General features: G+C 35.6%; 4 protein-coding genes across 4 annotated transcripts; 2 read left to right on the forward strand and 2 right to left on the reverse strand.

The window, feature by feature from the left end:
* Nucleotides 1-462: 462 nt before the first annotated feature.
* GLY2 (Metallo-hydrolase/oxidoreductase superfamily protein) lies at nucleotides 463-9183 on the reverse strand. Its single transcript, XM_022291142.2, has 7 exons — nucleotides 8973-9183; nucleotides 8725-8847; nucleotides 8410-8571; nucleotides 3244-3322; nucleotides 2550-2663; nucleotides 1861-2037; nucleotides 463-732 (listed from the first exon to the last, which is right to left on the reverse strand). Exons 1-7 carry the CDS (start codon nucleotides 9017-9019, stop codon nucleotides 658-660), a joined length of 777 nt encoding a protein of 258 aa, XP_022146834.1. The 5' UTR covers nucleotides 9020-9183; the 3' UTR covers nucleotides 463-657.
* A 2796-nt stretch (nucleotides 9184-11979) lies between these two features.
* LOC111015928 (Protein kinase superfamily protein) lies at nucleotides 11980-18717 on the forward strand. The gene is made up of 10 exons (XM_088117739.1): nucleotides 11980-12351; nucleotides 12788-12930; nucleotides 14091-14204; nucleotides 14713-14901; nucleotides 14985-15140; nucleotides 16365-16630; nucleotides 16724-16821; nucleotides 17643-17819; nucleotides 18028-18146; nucleotides 18278-18717. Exons 1-10 carry the CDS (start codon nucleotides 12087-12089, stop codon nucleotides 18455-18457), a joined length of 1707 nt encoding a protein of 568 aa, XP_087973865.1. The 5' UTR covers nucleotides 11980-12086; the 3' UTR covers nucleotides 18458-18717.
* A 1489-nt stretch (nucleotides 18718-20206) lies between these two features.
* Nucleotides 20207-25554, reverse strand: LOC111015925 (Rhodanese/Cell cycle control phosphatase superfamily protein). Its single transcript, XM_088117816.1, has 7 exons — nucleotides 24976-25554; nucleotides 23114-23365; nucleotides 22869-22967; nucleotides 22273-22545; nucleotides 21728-22037; nucleotides 21205-21326; nucleotides 20207-21118 (listed from the first exon to the last, which is right to left on the reverse strand). The coding sequence occupies exons 1-7, from the start codon at nucleotides 25495-25497 to the stop codon at nucleotides 21047-21049; spliced, it is 1650 nt and encodes a 549-aa protein (XP_087973942.1). The 5' UTR covers nucleotides 25498-25554; the 3' UTR covers nucleotides 20207-21046.
* On the forward strand, nucleotides 20543-21413 carry LOC111015926 (uncharacterized). The gene has a single exon (XM_022291119.2). It carries the CDS (start codon nucleotides 20543-20545, stop codon nucleotides 20942-20944), a length of 402 nt encoding a protein of 133 aa, XP_022146811.1. The 3' UTR covers nucleotides 20945-21413.
* Nucleotides 25555-25909: the final 355 nt, after the last annotated feature.

Raw genomic sequence — 25909 nt, forward strand, 5'->3', positions numbered from 1 at the left:
TTTTTTCCGTCCAAGCTCATTCAAGCAACCTAGTTACCTCCTCACTGATTCTAGGGGTGAAGCTACTTTACCAAGTTGACGAGAAAATAGAGTGAAGTCACTTTACCGAATTTACGAGGGGAAGGAGTAATAACTTCCAGAAAGAGCGTGATGCAAGTATCCCGTCCATATAGGCTATCATTCCATAACAATACTCAACATCAAAAAAGATCCCATGAAGCCAACCTAATCCAAGCTCAACTGATTGAGGTATGTATCTCCGACTAAGAAATCGTGAATTTGAATCCCAACCCCACATGTTGTACTAAAAAGAAAAAAGAAAGCTCGTGCCACTCGCAAACTTTTTGATCAATTAGGTGCACGAAGGTTGGACTCATGATGTAGGGGTGGGGATTTGAACTTCCGACTTCTTGGTCGATGATACATACTTCTGTAACATGCACAAAACTCCAACACCATATATAAGAGTGAAACATGTTAATTACCACTTGAAGGAAATGAAAGGTGCATTCTGTACAACACAGTCCTATTCTCAGCCATACATAAGCTTCATTGTTAGGAGATTGTGTCCCCAACCAAGACATAGAACACAATGTTATTAAGCATTATTATTAAGAAGTATTGTACCTGTGTACAAGAGATTGGTTGCCGGGCAACTTAGCCTTTCCAGTTGTCCTTTAGCCGCCTGATTTCTTTAATAGCTTCTACTGGAGACTGGGTACCAACCCTCTCCTGTAACAGTAAAACCACCAAATTATGCCCAGACCTATTTGTATGGTGCAAAAAAGATCCCTAAGATAGGATGCAAAATATATCTCTTTCTATCTTCGACTACAAATTTTCATTTATTTTTTTCCCATTTTTCTTGATATCTAGGAGTATCCGGCCCAAGAAGCACAGACACGTGTCTTTTTCTTTTTTTATTTTGGACATGTGGTTGACCCATCATAGACACGTGGTGGACAAGCCCCAAACACGCCAGATGAAATTTGCTTAAAATTTAAAGGAAAATTATAAGCCCAGTTAAAAGAAACTAAATGAAAAACAAAAGCCTCGCCAGATAGCCCATTAAGCACTTGAAAACTCTCTAAAAAAGACGATTAAAAAGTTTTATATATATATAAAAACCTGACTGACTTCTTCTATTTGTTATGTTGAATTTGTATGGTTAGTTTATTTAGAAGTACTACTACTACGTCAATATATATATATATGTTATCTAAAAAGAAAAATTTGAAAAGTGTGTCCCTGATGTATCTGTATCCTACGTTTTTAGAAATTGGCAGGTCGTCAGGTCGTATCTTGTCTGTGTCTTGTGTCCGTGCTTAATACCTAGCTAACCTGCACGATCATTTACTATGTTTGGTTGCCAAAAAAAAAAAACAAGTAAGTTTTAACATCCTAGGTGGGACTTCTAAGTATTATTAGGTGGGACTTAGTACTATTACTTTTTCACTAATCCCAGTGACTACTAGGCCAATCCAGAATCCAGGGTAGTCAATTCGAGATTTCTCTATAAAGAATAGAAATTGGAGTTTCAATAAGGAAAAGGAGATGGTTTCAAAGAACAGATTGTTCCTGGTCATAGCCCAGAAAAAAAAAAGGCCATCTCTGGATTTTCTGAATCAGATGTGGGTGAGATAAAGTTAAAGAGTCCTGAATTCATTTCTTTTCTGCAGAACTTGGACAGTATCTGAAGAAATTTCTTTGTGCAAGGAAATGCTAATCGCAACCCACTGGACCAATTAACCCAATCATTGTCAATCAACCTCAGAGTAAGACACAGAGAGAAAAAGAAATGACTATAACACTCATAAACTTATTTTGTGAAAGCTTTAGAACTTTTAGGAATAAGAGTACCTGAAGTTGTTTTAGATCAACTCGCATGAATGGATTTGTCTCCGTTTCTTCTTCAATACTTGAGGGAACAGTGGCACGTCCCGCTTGCCGCTGGCCCTGAGCCCACAACAACTTTTCTTTTATCTTCTCATTGTCAGGTTCAATTGTCAGAGCAAACTGCAAGTTTTTCACCGTGTACTGGATAAAGAGAGAACTATTAGTTTAGTTACCTCAGAACAACTGAACAAGAACCAACAACAAAAAATTCAGAAATTTAAATTTTACAAGAAAGACATGACAAATGTAATTTTAAATGGAAAAACCAGTTTGAAGGATCAAAATGGGCAGAATGATATATTATATCTTTAGAACATAAGAAGATACAATCGGTATGAAGGAATGCTTCTTCCAACCAAGAAATCAGTACAACAAATATCACTTTTAATAGCATTGTATAAAAACTGCTATATAGAAGACCCAGAAAGACAAAAGCAAAAATGCACTAAAGTTTCCAGGCGTGCACACACTCCAAAGCTGATAAGGGTTATACTATACTTATTTGTGGCAAAATTGTTAAGCCCTTCTCCCCCCTCAGCAAACCGATCTAATCTTCTCCCTGATCCCCGTATTAAAGTCCATGAAAGAAAATGCACCCATGAAAGAACCCTGAAAAGAGTAATAAAATGGATAAGAGTCAGATGATAAATTACCTCGTGCCCACAGTACACTCGTGTTTGCTTTGGCAATGAACCCAATGTGACGCATAGAGATTGATACATCTGGTCTGCTGTTCCCTCAAAAAATTTACCACATCCAGCAATGAACTACACACAGAGAAACCATAGTTAATATGTGATATATTATTTAGTAAGAAATGACAGCATGAGAATCATATACTGGAAGAAAATAAAAGAACTGTATACTGACTAGCTAGATTGTTCTGACAGAAGAGTAAATGCTACTGGATACATGATACTCAGACCAGAAACAATTTTTGTTTGTAAGAAACAACTTTCCAATAAAGAGAAAAGAAAGGTACAAATCTAGGAAGCACAGACAAGCTAAAAATGGGAAAGTGTTAGTGTCGGACACCGGCATGCTCGAGCACGCATCCGACACGCTATTAGAGTGTCCTTTTTTTTATCGGACACACGTGATATTAAGGGTTTCAGTTGCTTTTTAATTATTATCAATGCCTATCAGAGAACACTTTTGTGATATCCGGCTTTTGTAGTTAGAAGGATGTCGTCTAATATTTCCTAACAACTTCTTTATATAAAACATTTTTTATTTAAGAACGGAAAAGTGAAAAATATTGTCCTGAATTAATCATATCCCATCACAAGCATCAAAAAGTACAAGAGATTGACAAACAAACCATTAATGCTCTTCAAATAAACTTACCAGTGTATCACCAGTGAAGACAGCTGGATCCTCACCCTCTTTGCTAGTGACATAATAACTTATATGTCCTTTAGTGTGACTGATGAAAGAAAGCCGAAGAAAATCAAGAGTAATTGTTGGATGGAAAATAACAGTTTTTTTTTTTTGGAATAAGAGACAATATATGCATTGAATCACCCAAAGGAAGAACAACCTAAGGGCACCTCCCCCAACAGAACTAGAGATGAAGTAAATGAAAATAACTAGAGAACTAGAGAAAATAACAGTTAATAGAGATAAATAAATGGTATTCTTCCCAATTCCCCACCCAAAAATAAATGAAAATGTGTTAAAGAAACAATCTCCTTCATATAATACTAATCATATATAGGTAGTTTTCCATTATTCACGGATCATGAGTTCAATTCTGACAGAGGAAAAAATTTGATTCTATTTATATCCTGCAAAGAGCTTGCAAGTTCTAATTACCTGTTGGAATGTCTAAAATATAGAGCAGCTCAAGAAGCCCAACAGAGAATGAGAAAAGCGCAAAAAACAAGACCAGGCACAAGAGAGCTCAAAAATCTATCTTCCTCTATCAACTACGAGAAAAGGAAGCTTCTACAGGGGGGGACCATCCACTGTTAGATGAAGGTTCTCTCATGGAATGTGAGAGGGTTGGGCTCATGGAAGAAGAGAGCCCTCATTAAGCAATCTATCTCCCGTATCAATCCAAATGTGGTTCTCATACAAGAGACTAAGCAGCCAGCATCGATAACATCATCATAAAATCTCTTTGGAGTTCTCATGGGATCAATTGGGCTGCCATTAATGCCATTGGATCGGCCGGAGGGATTCTTGTCTTATGGAACGACCCCGACTTCTTGGCCAAAGAAATCATAGAAGGTCTTTTCTCCCTCTCTATAAACTTTTGTTTAGCTTATGGCTACTCTTTTTGGATCATAGGAGTTTACAGTCCCTCCACAACAAAACACCGAAATCACTATTGGAAAGAGCTCAGGGATCTCTCCTTTCTCTGCACCGACCATTGGATTTTGGCCGGTGTTTTCAATGTCTCTCGCTGGTCTTGGGAAAAATCTCACGGTAGACCTCTCACCAAAAGTATGAGATTATTCAACACCTTCATTGAGGAAGCTGGCCTGATTGATATCCCACTGAACAATGGAAATTATACTTGGTCACAAAACAGCTCCTTCTCCCTCATAGACCGCTTTCTCCTATCAAATGGATGCATTGATAAGTTCGGGTTGCCCATTGCTAAAAGGCAGGTCAGAACGACTTAGACCACTTTCCCATTCTCCTGAATTTTGATCAAAATAATTGGGGACCAACACCTTTCAGATTTGAAAATATGTGGCTCACACGTTCTTCTTTCAAACCTTTCCTGGAATCTTGGTGGAAAAACAATCCTATTCAAGGATGGCCTGGCCATAGACTGATGATGAAACTCCAAGCACTGAAAAAAGAGCTTCAAGCTTGGAAAACAGAGCATTTCGGATGCATACATACACAGAAGAAAGTCTCATTCAAAAGATAAGCTTGCTGGATGTATTGGAGGGAACGCAACCCTCATTCAAAAGATAAGCTTGCTGGATGTATTGGAGGGAACGCAACCCCTCTCCACAGACCAAGCTATAGAGAGGATTACCATTAAAGATGAAATCCTATCCCTGGCAGCAAAGGAGGAGATCTACTGGCGACAGAGATGCAAGCAAAATTGGCTTAAAGACGGTGATGAAAACACAAAGTTCTTTCATAGATTTCTTGCTAATAAGAAAAGAAGGAGCACCATCACAGAAATCTTCTCCAGGGAAGGAGAAAGCCTAACACAAATTAAAGATATTGAAGAGGAGTTTCTGAATTTCTATACACCCCTTTACTCCAGAAAAACAGCCACAGATGCTGCCCTAACAACCTCAAATGGGACCCCATCTCGCCGGAAAACAGATTGTTGCTTGAACAACCTTTCTCTGAAGAGGAAATTCACAAGGCGATCTCCTGCCTTGGAAACGATAAAGTCCCGGGGCCGGACGGTTTCACAGCAGAATTTTTTAAAAAATCATGGAACATTATCAAAGGAGATCTCATGGAAATGTTCCAAGATTTTTTTAAAAATGGAATCATCAATGCAGCATTAAATGAAACATACATTTGTCTCATCCCTAAGCGGCGAGATGCTAAGACAGTGCATGATTTCAGACCAATCAGTCTCATCCCTTGTGCCTACAAAATCCTAGCTCGTGTTCTATCTGAAAGGCTCAGTAAGGTCCTTCCTCTCACCATCACCCAACATCAATCTGCCTTTGTGGAAGGGAGACAGATTCTTGATTCTTCCCTCATTGCTAATGAAATCATTGATGAATGAAAGGCCCGAAAGGTGGAAGGTTTAGTGTTTCAACTAGACCTTGAGAAAGCTTTTGACATGGTTGATTGGGATTTCCTTGACATAGTATTGCACTACAAAGGTTTTGGAGAAACATGGAGGAAATGGATTCGAGCTTGCATCTCAACAACTAGTTTTTTCATTATCATCAATGGAAAACCGAGGGGGAAGATCAAAGCAACCAGAGGTTTGAGGCAAGGGGACCCATTATCTCCTTTCCTTTTCATCATGGTCACAGATGTCTTTAGCCGCCTACTTCTTCATGGAGAACAACAAAATCTGCTCACAGGTTATGTTTCAAATTGTGGATTGGTGAGAATTAACCACCTTCTATTTGCAGATGACACTCTCCTCTTCACAAAAAAGGACCCCAAAAACATTGAAAACCTCCACAGAGTGGTAAAGCTTTTTGAGGCAGCATCGGGGCTTAATATAAACTACAAAAAATCTAGTGTTTTTGGGATTTATTCTGAACAACTGACCATTGATCAGATTGCTATTGCTTGGGACTGCTCCTCAGGAACTTGGCCAAACACATATTTGGGTCTTCCATTGAATGGCAATCATAGAAAAGAGGCTTTCTGGCTATCGATTATTGAGAAGGTGCAAAATCGTCTGAACAAATAGGAGCAATCTTTCCATCTCAAAAGGGGGGAGACACACAATCCTACAGTCAGTACTCACCAATCTACCAACCTATTACCTCTCCATCTTTAAAATCCCTGGTAAGGCTGTGGACAGATTGGGCAAAATCTATCGTGATTTTTTATGGGAAGGACCAAACAAAAATGGTAAGCCACATCTTATAAATTGGAAGAGAACACAACTACCTATCACTGAAGGAGGCCTTGGGGTTGGGAGCATCAAACATAGGAATTGTGCCCTCTTCTCAAAATGGATTTGGCGCTACCTTACTAAACCACAACAACTATGGAGGAGATTTATCAATGCTAAATACTCCGGTTCCTCATCTGCCTCATGGCCATCCATTCGCCATAGCTGCTACAGAGGACCATGGATGGGTATTTACCAACAAATAAGCTCATAAAAGAACATGCCTACTGTCGAGTGGCAGAAGCTAGCCAGATTGTTTTTTGGAAGGATAAATGGCTACTACAGGGGACTTTCGCCAGCCTTTTCCCAAATCTCTTTGATATTTCCACAGATAAAGCGGCAACCATTGCTGATCTATGGTCAAAAACCACCTCATCATGGGACTATAGATTTCGCAGACACCTAAAAGAGGAGGAAACAACCGAGTGGTTAAGCCTTTCCCACACCCTTTCAGAGATTGCCCCTACGATCCATGATGATCTATGGATATGGCCACACGAAGCAACCAAAGCATTTTCCACCAGATCTATGTACAGAGTGCTATCTACCACTCCCTCACAACCCGCCCTAACACTGTTCCATAGCATTTGGAAAGGTCTCTGTCCAAAGAAAGTAAAGTTTTTTTGTTGTGAGCTCAATCATGGCGCGATAAACACACGCGACAGGATTCAAAGGAAACTTCCCCACATTGTTCTCTCCCCAAATTGTTGCCATCTCTGTTTAGAGGCATCCGAAGACCAGGGCCATATTTTCATTACTTGTTCTTTTGCTGCTCGTTTTTGGGACATTATCCTCACTGCTTTTGGATGGAAAACTGCACTGCACATTCACCCTGCCATTTTCCTTGACTGCCTACTCTTTGGACACCCTTTTAAAAAGGAAAAGGCTACACTGTGGGTTCAATTTATAAGGACTTTCTTATGGAGTCTTTGGTTGGAGAGAAACAATAGGGTGTTTAATGATAAAGTTCTTCCCTTTGAGATCTTTTTTGACAGAGTTACTCTCTTAACTCTTGGATGGTGTAAATGTTTCTACTCACCTTTTAATAGCTACTCTCTTAACAATCTTATTACAAGCTGGAAGGCTTTCTTGTAATTGCCCATGTGGCCTTTTGTATATTTCATACCATCAATGAAATATTTGTTTCCTTCCACAAAAAAAAAAAAAGAGAGAATGAGAAAAGATGAGTACCCTTTCTTGGAAATTCAAAGTCCTTCACGTGAAGAAAAGAAGAATATTTACTCTATTTTACATATTTTTTCTCATACTGATAGATCTCAAGTAAACTTTTGCATTAATATGGAAAATATACAAAATATACAGACTCTCAAGCTTCAAGATGCCCATACATGCCTAGACTCTCTGAGCCAAAAACACTGCTAACTAACCGAATATCCTATAAATCCTTCCTATTCAGCTAAGTATCCCCACTCTCACAATAAAAAACTACTATTTTGCCTGTTGGGCTCAACCTATACACACTAGGGGCACACATAAGCACATCCTTTATTTCCCATATAACTAACTCTACTTGGTACACTTAGCTACCCTCCGCCAAGAATACATAAACCGAATTGAAGGCTTTGCACTGCTATCACATATCTAGATTTAACACTTCCCAAAAAAGCATACTTGTCTTTTTAATCACCCCAGCAATAAGAACTCAGAAACTTGGGCAGAAAAAGATAGGGAGCAAGACGAAAGCAGGGTACGGTATACAGGAACTAATAATTCAATTAAGGGCCTAACCTAAATACATACCCAAAAGAATCAGAACACGACACTATTTCTTTAAGGATATGTCTGTCTGATTTCTCATTTGAAAAAGGATAGAGAGCTCCAAGATGCAATACAATGGAGACATTAGAAATGCAAGCCCCGCAGTGAAATTAGAACAACAAACAACGAGAACGAAGAGTCTTACAGAAAAGAAAAAAAATGTCACTTACCAAGGTGTGTGAAGAGACAATATAACGACATCAGCACCAAGTGTTATCTTGTCACCGTTTTCCACTCCATCAGTACAACCCTTGACCTTATCTATGGAACCGCCATATACTTTAATTCCAGGCACCAGCTGCTTTATTTTCTCATTACCCCCTGAATGATCCCTAAAGAGTAAAAGAAGTACTAATAAGAACAATCTCAAAAACCAACGATCGCCTCCATACTCATAGCAAGCGCCAGCAATTCAAGGTCAACTAATGCAGAGAATTGAAAAAACACGCCAATATAGAGTGAAGTGGGAAAAGGGGGTACCGTACCAGTGATGATGAGTCGTAAGAACGAGCTTGAGATGGACTCCATGTTCATTAGCGGCATTCAGAACCTTCTCCGGCTCCACAGGGTCAACAACCGCGGCTTCTTTAGTGCTCTCATCGATGATCCTGGCATCCATCAGAACCCAATGATTAAAAAGAACTACAATCACCGTAGACAAAAAGAAATTATGCAATTTGAGATTGAAGAAGCGCAATTGAAGAATGACTGAAGCTTGAGTTCAATTAGATACAGGTAAGAGTAGTTGTCTTCCAGGCAAGGAATGTAATGGATTTTCATGGGTGCAAAACGAGATTCTCCAATTCCAGAAGTGATTCAGTTGATTCTTCGAGTTCGGCGATGAGATCCAAACGAGAGCTGGCAGCGGAGTCGGTGGAGATGGTGGATAAGGCAGATAGCTGATACTTTGGTTAAATTTCGGATCCTAAATTTTGAGAATTTTGTCTCGTACAAGAGAAAAAAAAAAGTCTAATACATCTTTAAATTTTTTCTTTTTAAAGTCCCTCATCTTTGAATATATTATTATATTTATTAAGTCTTTAAACTAAAAATATATATATCTTTTGATAAAAAAAAATATATATTTATATATTAATTAATTTATAAACTTTTAATTTCGCGTATGAGGATCAATAATCTTAAAAAAGTCTTACAGATAAAATATTAAATTTTCATCAACAATTTTATATGCTTGTTGAAAAAATATAATACTATAGACATAATATTAATAATAAGTATTTTAAACTTAAAACAAATATGAAGTGTTTTGACGATAAGATAAATGTAAAACATTCATTTGTTAATTTAAATATTTTAATAGTCTTTCTCATAAATATCTATCTACAACAATAATTTATAAAATTTCTATAAAATTAAGAGTTCGATATTTCTATATCCATCAACCTTCGAAACATTTGCTTACAAATCTTGAATTTATCATATATGAAATTTAATAGAGATGGAGCTATGAACCTTTAAAATGATAATAAATATTAAAGTTGGGAGGAATACTTAACAAACTTATAATGTAATCAATTGGAAAAGTTTGGTATTACGATCTATTTATGTTTACTAAAATGCAGTAGTAGAGAAAATTTGAGGGAACTTTACACTAAATCACATTAGAGAAATAGGTATTTCTAAAAATATAATAATTATTATTTTTTTAAAAGTGATTTTTGGTTGGTCTCATTCCATAATTTATGCTATGTTTAAAAAATTTAAACCTAATATATATATATATATATATATATATATATATATATATTACTAATTTTGTAATTTTCTCAAGTAATCAATTGATAAGATGATTTCAAATTCGGGAATTTCTCTCTCTAAAATAGAGTAATTTCACTGTCTCTTAAGACTAAAACTATATGAATATTATTCTCAATCCTTAATATCAGGACTTCACACATTTCGAATGATTTATAAATTTCACACTTTCTATTCTCTCACATGATGGAATCATAACTCTTTAATTAATTATTTTATAATTTTACAATTTCTTTCTTTCGAGTACAACATGTTGAGGAAGGGATTCCAACTCACAACTTCTTCAACTTTTACAATTTATTTCTTTATTTATACTGCTAATATATTTTTAGTTGATGTGATTTTTATTATAAAATATTACAAATTTATATTTAATTTGTTCCATGGTTTAATTTTTCTTTGTTGTTATTAATTAACATCAACGAAATTGTTAAACTAAAAGTCATTATTATTTAATATTATAACGATAAAATTATGTTAATATTTTATGTAACTTTATTTTAATGATTTATTATTTATTAATATTAAATAAATTACTATAATAAAAAATATATTTGTTGTCAATAAATATTAATAAAATAAAATAAATTTTATTATTACTTTAATTAAAAATAATATTAACACCCTATCTAGTCAATGTATTTGTAATCAACTAAAAATAAGAAATAGACATTCTATTAAGTTAAGAGAAATCACTATAAAGCCCAACAAAATTGTGCTGGGTTGTCTTCTCTTTGAAATAAGAACTATTATATGTTAAAATGAGGGTTTGTACTATATAAATATACATGTACAAAGTCAGAACATTTGATGAATTCTGATTTAAATTCAAGAATTCATTCATATTATCCAAGATTCTGTTTACATTATGTTAATTCTTATAGTTTTAGTAAATGACATTCTTTTATTTTGATTATAGAAAATTTATAATAAACCATGAAAAATAATATAAGAATGCATTTGGTCGGTGATTTGAAAATAGAAATATGAAAATAGAGTATTTAAATGAAAAGTAGATTATATATTTTCAGCATTTTTTAATATATGTTTGATTGTAGATTTAAAAATTGAATATCAAATTAAGAATTGGTTCAAGATGCATTTAGTAGTATATTTGTAAATTAGTGGTAGTTATTAACTAAATATTTAGTTGAATATGAAATTTTATTAATATATATTATAAATTGTGTATAATTATTAATTTTATGTATTTCAATTTTTAAAAAACAAAACTAGTTTATATTATGAAATATTATATCTATGACTAGGTTTCAAAAAAATAAAAATTCCATGACCGAATACTATATTGGTCAGGTACGTTTTAGTTCATTTTTGTCATTATACTTCTAAAATATTCATTTTTGTCTATATACTTTCAACTTTAGTTCATTTTAATTTTGGTGTTTATAGAATATTAAGTTTGATCCTATACTTTGAAAAAGTTACAATTTTAGTCCATATTTTATAAAATTTGAATACAAAAATTCTACAAATAATGAAAAACCGTTTAATATAAAATAATAGTTACATTTTAAGGATACATCGAGTTAGTATTGTATTGTAATTGTGATAGAAAAAGTAAGTTAAAAAATAAAACTAAGATACCAAAATAATCACTTAAAAAAATACAGAGACCGAACATTTGAAAATACATGATTGATCGGTATTTATCAAAATTTTCATTATGTTAACGTAGTTTTTTTTTTTTTTTGAAATAGTATGTTAACTAATCAAACGTACAAATATTGTTTGTTAGTAGAAAAATTTAAACTCACAACTTTCCGATCCAATCGGATATAAGTACTTTAATCGATTGAGTATTCTCTTGAGAAGATTACGTCATTAAAAAAATAATAGTTAAAAAATAAAAAATCTGCAGAAAGATATTCAGTTATTGTGATTGAGTTAGATTTTCATTATTTCTTATCCTTCCCATGTAATTAAAAACAGCCTAAAACAAGAAACTCTTATCTTAACTTTTGAATTGAATCCATTTTCCCTTTGATTCCCACCATTAACATCTCTTCAACATCTCCCAGATTTTCTTGTCACAGTGGAGCAGATTTTCTGGATGATCCATCCCACACCGACTCCTCGAACCTCCATAAATCCGTTCGAGGCAACGATTTCGTTCAATTTCACAGCAAAATCCATCCAAACAGGTAACCAAATGGCTTCGGTTTCGGCTCTCAGAGGCCTTCGCTTGCCCTTCTTCTCTCCTCAGTCCTCGCCTCGCCATCATCGCCTTCAATTGCCTACGCGGGATTCCAATCATGGGTTTCGTCTCCTTGCCCGTTATTCTCAAGCTCAGGATCTCTTCTCCTCTCGCCTTCAGAGTATACCTGCCTCCCTTTTTTTCTTCTTATCTTGTATTTGAGCTTGCCTTTTCGGAAATGTTAGAGAATTCGCTTGTTAGTTGATTGTATTTCTGAGCAATTTAGGTCAAATTAAGTATGCTGCTATATGTATTCTTGCGAGGATAGTGTATTTGGAGGAAGGGGGAGAAGAAAACTACTGCTTATTTGCTCCTGAAGACTGAAGAAAAGTACAAAATCACTTTAATCACAGCAACAAACCAAAAGAGGAACAATTTTGAGTTGATTGATACAGATGTTACTTAGGAATATATGCTGTTAAGTGCATGATGTTTAGACATTGTTGGGAGCACCTAGATTTGATTTGAATAAATGTTGCTTTTTCTTGAATTCATCTGCTTGGCTTGGCTCTCATCAAAATTGAAAAAGAGGCTTATGTATGATCTGCAATTCTCAGCTAGCATTGAAAATCTTCCTAAACTGTTGGAGGACATCGTGCAGACGTCCATAAACACAGGTCCACGTGGTCCCGTTAGGCTTGTTCAAGGTATTCAAGCATTTCTTGGGGTTGGTAGAGAGTGGCTTGCAGATGTATCGAAGGTACCGATTCATTCAGATTCCATCCGGTAGCTTTAACCACATTATGATCGTTTCTTAACATGAATTTTTTGTTTAGGCATAAGTTGTCTTTCATATGTCTTGTTAAATATTTTTCTTCACAATTAAGATGACTTTATATGATGGAAATAATTCATTAAACTCATACATATAGCTAGTGTATGCGTGAGATTTTTGTGAGACTATTTTTCTTATTACTACTATGAATAAACCAACATTCAACCAGAAACTTATCCTTTTAATTTCAATTTTTCTTTTTCCCGTTCATTTGGTTTCCACTGAAAGGACACTCAGTTTGTTGTCTGCAATCTGCATAATTCTCGTACTAGTTTACCATATCACCATTAAATTTGTTTTCTAAGTCATTTCAATTTTGTTTTGGTAGCTGAAATCAGAAATCCTATGAGTATTCTACTTATTAACAGTCATCTTGTTAGAATCTAAATATGGATTTGTTGCAATGACTTTATACATAGAAGCAACTTTGCGTATTCTTGCAATCAAATTTTCCCTGCTGTTTCACGTACAATAATGAAGTTCTCCAAAACATTATGAAGTGCAAATTCTTGTTGTAGGAGATTGAGATCTTGGTTGTGATTTATAAGATCAACCAGACTTCAATTTTTAAATGGTAGGACCTTTACAGTAGAAGATAGGGTTGATTATTAGAGTACAAAAACTCTCAGTATTTCATATATTCATCTCAAGTTGGTAACTATGTTGGCTTGTGTCAATTTCAACAATTCCACCTGCAGCTTCCTTGCTTCCATACTAAGTTGATTGCCCTTTTCTGTAGTTCTGAATGATTTCTACAATTTTTTTATGTTGTAAGTTATATTCACAAAGTTCATCGCATGTTAATCCAGATCTTTTATTTTCAGTTCTGATGAGTTAAGTGATAACATGTGTGTTCTTTTTCTACTTACTTTTCTGAGTTTCAATGTCTAAAAGATTTGGGTAATATTGTTGTTCATAAAAATATCTGACAGCAGATTTCTTTATTTGTATAATTTTGAAATTGAATGTAATGTATATTTGGTGAATTTGAGTTGTTATTATAAAAACACCTCTTAAACATTCCCCTAGGGATATGCATCTTTTAATTTGGATGGAACCACTGACATTCCTCTGGATCTTTGTAGTCAACAAATCCATCAGCTGGACTGTCGACAGAATTGCAGCTAGGATTACTTTCCCCGACTTATTTGAGGAGGCTGTTTGAACGCATGGGGGCAACATACATCAAGTTAGGTCAGGTAAATGTTGGTCATTGCCCATTCAAGTGTATCATTTCATACTTTTTTTGAACCAGAAACAAAACCTTTAGTTGAATAAATGAGAAGAGACAAAAGTTCAAAGATACAACTCCCTTAAAAAGGGAGGAAACCGAACAAAGAGGGTAAAACTAAACATGAGAGATAAAAGCATTCCAATTTAAATAAATGTCCTGAAGATGATAATATGCAAATAACTTTGGTAAAGAACATAGCTTACAAGCTTTCAAGGAGGCTGATTCAAAATGACCAAACCAACTGCGATGCTTGTTTTCTTCAAGTGTATCATACTTCTAATTATAAAATTGCTTTGTTGTGTGATACCAGTTCATTTTTTCCCATTTCATCTTCAACAAATCCTCGATAGAGAAGATATTCTTTATCTGCAAGTATTGAAACTTAATTATGAGTCAGTTAATGGAATCCCTTTTTTTTTTGTATCCTTCTTTATTTATTTCCTCATTGATCATGTTGGTCCTACACTTTGAAGTTCATAGCATCGGCTCCCACACTTTTTCCGCCAGAATATGTTGAGGAATTTCAGAAGTGTTTTGACCAAGTTCCTTCGGTTCCCTTTGAAGAGATTAAGAAAATCATACAAGATGATCTGGGGAGACCAATTGATAGTATCTACGAATATATTGATCCCATCCCAATTGCTTCAGCCTCAATAGCCCAGGTAAATGGCCATCATACTATCTTGATCTGTTAAATAATTTTCTACTTAATGCCTACTTATTAAGTGCCGTAGTTAATCTCTAGGTTCATGGTGCAAGGCTCAGGGGTTCTCAAGATGATGTGGTTATTAAGGTTTTGAAACCAGGGATTGAGGATATATTGGTAGCAGATCTAAACTTTGTTTACATTGTTGCTCGCATATTGGAGTTCTTGAATCCTGATCTCAGCCGTGCATCTCTGGTATGTTATGAAATCAATTTCTTGCCATTGGAAGTTTACAAGGATAGTGAAAAGAGTGCAGTTTAAGGATTGGTTTTCTTTTCATTTTCTTTATTTATTTTTCACCACAAAAGTTATCATTTGTTGTAGACAAAATTAAAAAAAAAGTAGTAATTCAGTCCCTTGTTGGCAAGGGCTTGGGGTCTCTTGGTCATACTAGCTTAGAGGTCTCAAGTTCTAACCTTCTAGTGAGCTTAATACCAAAATTATTGATGTCTCGGGTCTGGGCTTGGCACGCCCCTAGGTATAGGAAAGCAAAGCTCCGACTCCCAGTTATTAAAAAAAAAAAAGATCGAGAGGAGTAATTCACTCTTGAGAATTTATGGTATGTATGTATACATAATCTTAAATTATCATGTTCCTGTGTTATTGGTCATATCTTGCATCATCATTATGAATCTATGAACAAGAAAAAAACGTGCCTCTATATTCATATTCTTCTCTTGTTTCAGACTATGGTTACACAATTTTTTGCTAAAAAAAATTATTTTTGAGGTACAAAACGTTTTTGGAAAACAACTTGTTTAGAAGGTCCTCCTAGTAGTAAACAACTAAAAGTAGAAATAGTATTCTACTGTTTTCTATTCTTTAATATATTCTAAATTAACTATTCATATATCTAATCATTAATATTATGTTTAATTATAACTTAATTTAAATGTACTATATTTTAAAAGGAATATGTAAAAGAACACACAAATAATAATAATAATAATTTTTGTGCAAACGGTTATAAAAACTAAAAAGTAAAACTATAAAAATAATTTAAAAAGACTAGTACGTAAGATAGTTTTTAAAGATACAAAAATAGGCCGCTGGGTATTTATTGGGTCCATAAATATCTTTTCATTTTATTATCATTCGGAGGTAAGGCTCCCTCGAATGGGTACTATCATGCTTAAATTATTTTTTGAATACATGACTGCTCAGCTTCAAATGGGCGCGGGTGCCCCTGGGTAAACTCCGACTCCCAATTATCAAAAAAAAAAAGAAAATTGTGTTCCTTTTAAGTGTTGTGAATTACATGCAAGTGTCATTGCTTAGACAAGTTAATTTTTCAATAGATTGCTGTAGTAGATGATATACAAATGCGCAAAGATGTTGATTTTTCACTTTTCAGGAGGTTCCTGTTTGGAGGACATATTAGAAATGATGCTCAAAGAAGTTGAATTTTATTTTCTTCAGGTTTCTATCGTGAAGGACATAAGAGAATCAATGCTTGAAGAGGTTGACTTTTACAAGGAGGCTAAGAATATTGAGTCCTTTAGGAGATATTTGGAAGACATGGGACTCACGAGGCAGGCTACAGCTCCAAAGGTATATCACCAGTGCAGTACTAGACGAGTTTTAACTATGCAAAGGTTATATGGCGTTCCTCTCACTGACCTGGAGTCTATAAGTTCACTTGTTCCCAGCCCAGAAGGCAGTCTAATTTCTGCACTTAATGTCTGGTAGGATACAATTCAAAGTTCTTTTTTTACTTTTAGATAAATTTTGTTGATTGGTGAAATACTTTATACGGTTGGTATAAAACGTCTTTGCAGGTTTGGTAGTTTGCTTGCTTGTGAAAGCTTCCATGCAGATGTTCATGCAGGCAACTTGTGGTTATTACGTGATGGTCGTATTGGTTTCCTTGACTTTGGTACGTGCAGTAAGCTTTCTGCATTGACCTTATGTATGCTGTAGCTTTTGTTGCAATATTTGCTATTGAACTTGAGACCTATAATATCACCTCACACCTCCAAGTGGTTGGTGAATCAATCTAGCTAAACTGTGAATGATGCAAATAAGGATGATGGAATCTAAAGAATATATCCTGGTTTGTGAAATGAAAGAAAAAAGATGCAAAAATATCAACAAGTTTTTAACAGTTCAAAGACTGCCGAAGAAATGTCCATATATGGATGGCTTCGAGTCCAAGCTCTTGCTGGTTGTGTGGGAGATGGGGAGGATCAAGCACACTTGTATTTTGTTGCATTGCTCCTTCAGTAAGAAATGCTGGAATCATCTATTGTTTCAAAGGTTCAGACCTTCATAGGTGCTTGGTGGATCGGTCAAAAAGAAATAATAGTGGTAATTTGTGGCCGTCACCTCAAATAGAGGTGAAGATCTTTTGGGTCGATGCGCGGCCAGGGGCTCAAAGAAAACCAAAGATAAATGGAAACTGGTTCTTGTTGTAGTGCAATTGCCAATCCTGAAGCAACATGCTTATATAAGGCTATTTAGAATCGATAGTTGCCCGAAAAGTAGGATTTCCCTTTGTTGCCTCTCTTTGGAAGCTTAGAACTTCGCTGAAATTTTCCAAAGTCTGATTTCTCATTCTATATTTCTCCAAAGGTTGTTTACAAAATACAAGTACCATTTGTTTTTGACTTTGGAATTAATGGTCAGATGCATTTTCTTGTTGCGAAATACATGATGTTTGTTTATGACTGGAATGTGAAAACGAAATCATATTTACAGGAATTGTTGGACGCATATCTTCAGAAACATGGGCTGCGATGGATGTATTTTTGGCATCAATTGCAACCGAAGATTATGAATCAATGGCATCTGCCCTCATCCAAATGGGTGCCACTAACAATGACGTCAATGCTGTGGCCTTTGCCAGAGATCTGGAAAATATATTTTCATCAATAAAGGAAAGTGTTTAAGAGTTCAGTGAAAGCATGAATTGAAAGTTTTAAATTCTTTTCATTTGTGCCTCTGCCAATTGGAGTGGAGTGATCTTCGTAGCTCCTTTTGGAGTAGACTTAGATTGATGAATCGTTCGCCATTTTTCATCATTGCTTATGATTGGAATCAATCACAAATATCCTGAACCGGATTCTTCTCATTGTATCAATGCAGGATTTGGATACCGAAGTAGTGATAGCAACAGCCAGGGAGGGAATGGGTGGCTCGACTGCTGTCGCTGCGAATATAGTCGTAGATGAAAGACAAATGAACAAACTTTTCCTTGATGTGGTAAGTGTTTTTATAATTACAGAAACTGAAACTAGCAATCACACTCCCACACGAACTTCCAAATATCGTATCATCATGTCATGTCTTTTTGACGCCAGTGATGCTATTTTGCATCTGTTAAACTTACACAGCTTCAAGTCAGCGAATCTTATGGGTTAAGATTTCCTCGAGAGTTCGCACTTCTCATGAAGCAGCTTTTGTATTTCGACCGTTACACACGGTTGTTGGCCCCGAATATGAACATGCTTCAGGATCAGAGGATTACCATGGTTTCCAATAGAAGAAACAAATATAGGGACGGTTTCAGATGAATATGATGATGGATCATTTTGCACACATCAATGAGCATCTTAGGCACACATTTCTGTTCATATTAAATAGCATACAAAGTTTATAAAATTTAGGTACACAAATATATACAACTAAGCTTGTGTTGTAGAACCATTAGTATTGGATACTTTTGAATAATGATCACTAGGAAGTGTTCTTTCTTCCTTGCAACTTGTATTTTGTATTTCATCAGTTGAGCCTTAAAATGGAAGCAGGAGGAAAGAAAATCTTTAATATTGCATCACACACTTGCATGTTTGATTTCTATGGACTCGTTTGGTAATATTTTCGTTTACATAACTTTTTAACTTTTTAGAAATCTATGTGTTTAGTAAAGTTTTTCCTTTTTCTTTATCTCATTTTCTAGAAACGTTTTCAAAATAATGTGAAATTTTTAGAAACAACATACTTGTGTCTTCTTCCTCTTTTCACTTTTTTCCCCTCCAAAATATAGATAACAGCATTATTTCATCATTTTTTAACTTATAAAATGCATAATAAATATCATAAATAAATATAATGTAATAATTTTGAATATTTAATATAAAAAATAATTGACATATAAAATTTTTACATTTTAATAATTAAAATTTTTTAGAGAGCAAGAAATAAGAACGCGTTTCTATTTATTTTTTCAATAAAAAAATAATGAGAGATCATTACTAAATATTTTTCTTTTTTCCTTTTCTTTTTTATAAAAAAAGAGATAAAACTAGAAAAAAAATAAAAAAACAGTAACGTTATCGAATAGACCCTATACCGAATGAAAATGTAGGTGACCGTAGGTGTAGTATTTTTTATTCCCATTCGAAGGAACCACACATTTTAAAGTATTGGCGTTGCATAACAAGTTGCTAATTTGGACCATATTTTGCTGTCATATTGCTTTCGAAAACCTATCATATCATAAGCAACTTACACACAAAAAAACAGAGGGAAAGTAGCAAAACCCTAAAAAAAAAAATTACAAAATTTAGAACTTGTGTATCAACATCATCAACAATCTACAACCACACCAAACAACAAAACTCTCTTAATGAACAAAACAACCAACAAGTAGATTGTTCTCTTCCAATTTTTTTTTCTCAATTCACACCTATTTTTACTCGTAAAAATGATCATGACATCACCAAGCACGTCATCTTTAAGCTTTCGTAATTAGTGAGGTCATCTTTAAGATTTATTAAACCATTTCACATACGCTAATGACTTTTCAAACTTTTTCGAAGTATTCAATTTCAAAACGTCAATATCTTCAATAGTTTCAAGCCAATATATATATATATTCTTTGAGAATTTGACAAATTGGATAGTAGATTTTTCCAAAATATTTATTTTTTTTAGTACGACATATAAGGAAGAAGATGAGAGAACCTATAATCTTTTCGTTGAAAATATATACCTTAATTAATTAAACTATAATCAATCTGAAAATAAAATTATCAACAAAATATTGATATTATACTCAATGAAGACATGTAACTTTAATTATATTATATAATTGGTTTTATATTCCATTTTGTTTTGAAATTTTAAAATCATATCTTCAACTTCCAAATTTTCAAACTTTTTATTTAGCATTGAAGTTTCCAAGTCTAATTCATTTGGGTCACAAATTTTCAAAAATATCTATTTGATCCCACTTTAAAAGATGTAACCCAAGTTGACCCGCAAAACTATTATTGACTAAATGTAGAAAATTAATAACAGTGACCAAAAAAAATAAAAAATTGAGAGTCCAAAACAATTATTTTTTTTATTTCAAAAACTAAAATATACATTTCTTAAACCTCCTCTTTATTTGGATGAATATTCCTATAAATGGAAAAACTTGACATTTGACTTTGTGTGGACCAGTAATCCATACCCTACGCCATCAAGATCGCGACCACGTGTCATTACTCGACTGCCACGTCAGCTCCCAAGATTCTCCAGCTGACACGTCAGGCGGTGCCCCATCCCCATTTCCGGCCGGCGCCGCCCTTCTCTCTCCACAAAATTTTCTATATTACAAACTCTCTTCAGAGCATAAGCCCATTATTTCATATCACCACCAAAACCCAACCATGGAAGTCTCTTCTGTATTTCAATTAAGACCACCACCACCACCCTCTTCCCACCGCCCCTCCGCCGTCAAATTCAGGCCAACTTCAGCCATCTCCCCTGCGTGGCGCCGTCGGGGTACAGCGTCGAGATGTGTTAGCCAGGGTGGATGGGGTTCTGGGGCGGAGCTAGAGAGAGAAGTGGCTGCGGAGGGAGAGGAGTGGCTGAAGCTGGGGAGGCTGAAGGAGAAGTGCGGCGGCGGAAAGGGAGTGGTGGAGCTGCTTGAATGTTTGGAAATGGAAGCCATTATGGGGGAAGATGAGGGCAGAGATCCCATAGATTATGATCGGAGGGCCAAGATTTTCAGTACCAGTTCTAAAGTTTTTCAAGCTCTAAAGCAACAAAATTCTGATGGATCAATCTAAAGTTCTAAACAAACAGAGATGAACAAGAAGCATGAACATGTTCATATCAAATCTTTTATTCAGACTTACCAAATCCAACTTATTTGACATCACGAGTTCTTATTATTTATTTCCCACCTCGGCTTCTGCTTTCTTCTCCTCCTCCCAAAGCTTCCTCTTCAACCAGTCAAATGGCTGCAAGCTTTTCAGTTTCAACCACAGAAGAAAAGTAAAACCAATTATATAATCTTGATGAACAGACACAAGAGAAGACTTTTAACCTGTACAAGCCATAGAGCAGTGGCTGTTCCTGCAACACTCCATAACACAGCAGCTTCCATGTTGGTGGGATGCAGGCGGTCTCTCAGCTTTGGGCTGAGGAACTTCGGCAATCCCTTTTTACCTGTCATCATTTTTCTTTTCTGTGTTTTCATTCTGTTAAGGAGCCATACTTGTACCAATTTTAATGACACGAATTTTCTGTTTGTTCTTTCTCTCTCTTTTCTGCTTGCTTTATTGCTCACGTGTCATGGAAACAGAGAGACACAGAGACTGTGAACAAGTTCCAAACTTTTCCAACTTGATTATGTGATAATCAACAAAAATGGTATATTGTACGCAGAAGACAAAATATCAGGTGTATTTTGACCTTCCCTTTGTGTAATATTCTAATACAAAAATGAAAAAGATTCCCAGAAAAGGAGATAAGTCCTAGTAACTTTGATTTTCAACAACCTGAACCACAGTAAATTCAAATTGAATTTGAAAGATTAACAGAGTTATTACTTGGATTGGGTGACCGACCTTTGTCCGGGCCCCCAATGATGCCCCAAGTCTCAAATTGCCTCTGCCGAGCTCTTGCCCGCTCCTTCTCTTCTTCAGATTTCGTTGAGTAGCAGTATGGACAAGAAACTCCGTATTCCCACTCGGGGGATTCCATGTCAGCATCACTCACCGGTTGCTTACACCCATAACAAAGCTTGAATGTGCCCTGCTCCAGGCCATGCTCAACCGAGACACGCTTGTCAAATACAAAGCATTCTCCTTCCCACAGGCTCTCTGTCTTTGGAACTTCCTCCAGATATTTCAGAATCCCACCCTCCAAATGATAAACCTACACAAAGATTAAAAATAATATAATGACTTAGATTAATAGTGTCTCAGCAGCCAGAAAAATCCATGAAGAATGCAGTTTTCGTGGTATGGCATGATGAACAGTTTGATTATACGTTTTCCAGTTTTATCGTCGATCTAGAAACGTTATCTGAAAAGCCTAGAACCAATTTTCTAAGGAATTATTTTCTTTTTTATTAGGAAGCCATGATATATATACATCAACCACGTATCACCTCTTTAAAGCCTTTACTGAGGAGATAACTTGAAGCTTTCTCACAACGAATTCCTCCAGTGCAGTACATGGCAACTCGTGGAGGCGCGTTCTGCTCTGGGTTTACTGCATCTTCTTCAACTCCTTGATTTGAATGCTTCCGATCTGATTTAGAAACTTGGAATTTATCCTCTACCCAAGATGGGAAGTCCCGAAATGCTGTAGTACAAGGATCAACTGCGCTTTTGAACTTCCCAATTCTTGTTTCATAGTGATTTCGCACATCAATAACCACCTACAATAGAGTTAATTATTTAAGCATGTTCACCTTATTCCCTTCACCAGGAAAAGTCTAAAATCAATTTATGTTCAGCCAGACAAGATAGTGCTCATTAGTCATTTAACCAAATGCACTTCATAAGGTGGCAATATCCAATAGTTCAATAACAATTCAAAAATCAAAATAGGTATAGTAAAATATGAATATATTTTAATATTCTTAAAGTGAAATCTCAAATTCAAATATATACTACTCGAAAACCACAGAAGCTTATGGCAATTGGCAACTGAACAATATGAATAATAGACCATAAAATTAAGACAAGTAAAATTACTGACGGTATCTGGGTCACTTATCAATTTATTCCAATCCCTTGGTTTGACATATTTTCCAACCCTTTCAACAGGTGATATAACAGGCATTCCAAGAGTAACAATCTGCAAAAACAGAAGTAGCATGGACACATGAGCATCAATAAAAAATCAACAATTAAGAAAACCGATCTGTGTCTTATATTATCCTACTATCCTCTAGAGAACAACGAAAATATATTAAAATTTGACGGGAAACAGTACGTCAGTACCTCTTTTTTTAATTTGACTCTGACATGATCCCAGCGGAAGGGTGCATCTTCCCCTGCTGCAAGAGGAGAACTGCTAATATGTCCATGATGGATGGCTTCTTCTTCAGGACTAACAGGTGTTTCCACCTGCCTTAGTCCCTTTAGCCGTTCATCACTTTCAATGAATCCAAGAACCCTTTGGACAGATTCTCGAGATCCACATATGCTCCCATTAATTCCTTCAGGTGCAAGAATGATACCTCCTGAAACACGCTGAGCAAAATTAGCTTAGTAACGCAATCCAAAAGGGCAGCAAAAAAAGGTATAATAACAGATTTAAGTTTAGGAACCGAAAAGAAAACAGAAGATTTTTTCCATATCCATTCTCTGATAGCAGATAAACTAGTCTGTAAATAAAATTAGGGAACTCACTCCATTCTTCATACTGAAAAAACTCAAGGCCAAATTTCAACTTCATGAAATAATAAGAGTTCTTTGTGTTGCCAAATCACTTTCAGCTTTTACAAGAATGTATTAAAAACCTTCAGACTAATAGTAATACCAATACGTATATGTTTGCTAAGGAATGAAGATCAAATCGTATCAATCATTAATCTTCTTGGGACAAGAAATAGTTATCTAATTCCCTAAATCTATCAGAATTGCATGAAATTGCTTTAAGCCCCACCAATTCTAATATGATAATTGTAAAGATAAGCTGTTGAACTCATGCCAGAAAAGGAAGGATATAGAAAGACAGAGAGATGCAAAACTGTAAATGATATGTCCAATGTCATGTTAGGGTTGAGTTTGTAAAATCAGGCTGCTAAGGGTGGAAAGCAAATCAAATAAATTTTGAGGATCACCGGATTGACAGTGCTCCATTCCATTTGCTATCCTCTGTCCATACAACTAAATCCTTGCCAAGAGAGTATTTATAGCCTTGGTCCTTTCCTGTTTGAAAGGATTCTCCTCTTCTATTTACTTTCTAAAAGGAACTGTTTCCGATAAAGAGGTGGAAGATTTGAATTCCATTCTACCATTAATTGAGGACATAAGTCCTTGTCTAGGGTTTACATGATCACCTCTCTTGATTCTTCTCAAGTATTTTTGCGCACGTCTTATTTCATTAAGTTTCTCACTTCTTCTGCTATACAAGCTTTCCTTTTTCCTTCTCATTCCCTTTTCCCATCCCATTTCTATCCCAAACCTCGGAGGGCTAAAACCCTAAGGTTGGACGTTTTTCTTGGCTTGTTTCTTTAGGGAGGATTAACACCATGACTATCTTTCAAGCTCTTCCTCCCACGTGCTTGGCCTAACTTGGTGTTAGTTAGGCAAAAAGGAATTGGAGAATCTCAAACATATTTTATGGAGGTGTCTCGTTACTAAGCCATTGGTACGTTTCAGCCTGTTCCTTATCTCAAAATGAAAGTTGGTTTCTTAACCAAAATTAAAACTTCCATGAGCCTTTGAACAATCCAAATTAAAATGATCAGATCCCAGTTTGAGATGAGAGGTGTGATGGTCATCTTAATTCACCTACAAAAGGGAAACCTCAAAATAACCTCACTCAAACGAAAACGCAGAGCTCCTTGTACACATCACCCGACCTGAAACTTCTTTTCGGTACTCTTCCATGCAGAAATCAATTACCAAAAATTAGAAGTGAGCATTTTCTGAAGTTGTAGTTTTACATTAGGGTTGGCTTTAACTAACTAATAACCTAAATTTTGGTGAATTTATGTTGCAACTCCGAATTCCACAAGAAAAAATCAGCCTGATTACAAGTGTATCACTCCATACTCAATCAAGCAATTTCGATCGGAAACACAACCAAAAAGTCTCAAACGAACTTCAATCAACATACAAAAGACAATAAGTACCAGTTCCTCACAGAGCTTCTTCAATGGCTGGCGAAATTGTGCATGGTCAGGAAAATCAGCAAATTTGTAGAAGGACACTACAACAAGGGACACAGAGTCCGTCTCCTCCGCGTGACAGGCGCTCGGAATGGGAACAGCGGTAGTAGAGCCGGAGAAACATCTGGAATAAGTCATGCTCCGAGTGTGCTTCCGAAGAGCGGAGAGAAAAGAGGAGAGCAGAGAAGGGAGAGGAAGGGATGGTTTGAGAACCGGGAAAGAGGAACTGAATGTAATGAAATTAGGGTTTGAAGAAAAGGAAGAAGAAGAAGAAGAAGAAGAAGAAGAAGAAGAAGAAGACGGCAATGGCGATGGCGAAACCATAGCCAGGGCTCTATATCTGATCATGGAGGCTCGTGTGGACGACGAGTCGTTCGGCTCCTTTTCGGTCTGTTTCCAGGTTGGGCTTAACGTCAAAAACAAGCCCAACCGTACAACTTGGACCGGTCCACCTCTGCCCGTCCCCCGGGGATTAGGGAGGTTCATGGGGCGGGGCGGCCTTCCCCGTCGAGGTGAAATTTTCCGCTAAAGCCACGTTTACTTAACTGCAATTGTAATAGAAAGTAATCGTAATGAAAATCAATCGTAATGATACCAATCGGAATTGTAATGTTAATCTATTGATGTTGTTTACTAAAATTTTTTTGAAATTGTAATCAAAATTCTTTTAGGCCACGTTTACTTAACCACAATCGTGATGAAAACCAATCGTAATGAAATCAATAAGAATCGTAATGTTATTCTATTGATCTTGTTTACTATAAATTTTTTTACTATCGTAATCAGAATTCTTTTGATGTTGTTTACTAAAACTGTTTGGAATCGGAATCGGAATCTGAATCAGATATATGACAATTGTTAATATATCCCTTTCTCCTTTTTATCTATTACAAATATA

This window comes from Momordica charantia, assembly GCF_013281855.1.
Source record: "Momordica charantia cultivar OHB3-1 chromosome 9 unlocalized genomic scaffold, Mcharantia_2.0 BLBB01000009.1, whole genome shotgun sequence".
NCBI lineage: Eukaryota > Viridiplantae > Streptophyta > Magnoliopsida > Cucurbitales > Cucurbitaceae > Momordica > Momordica charantia.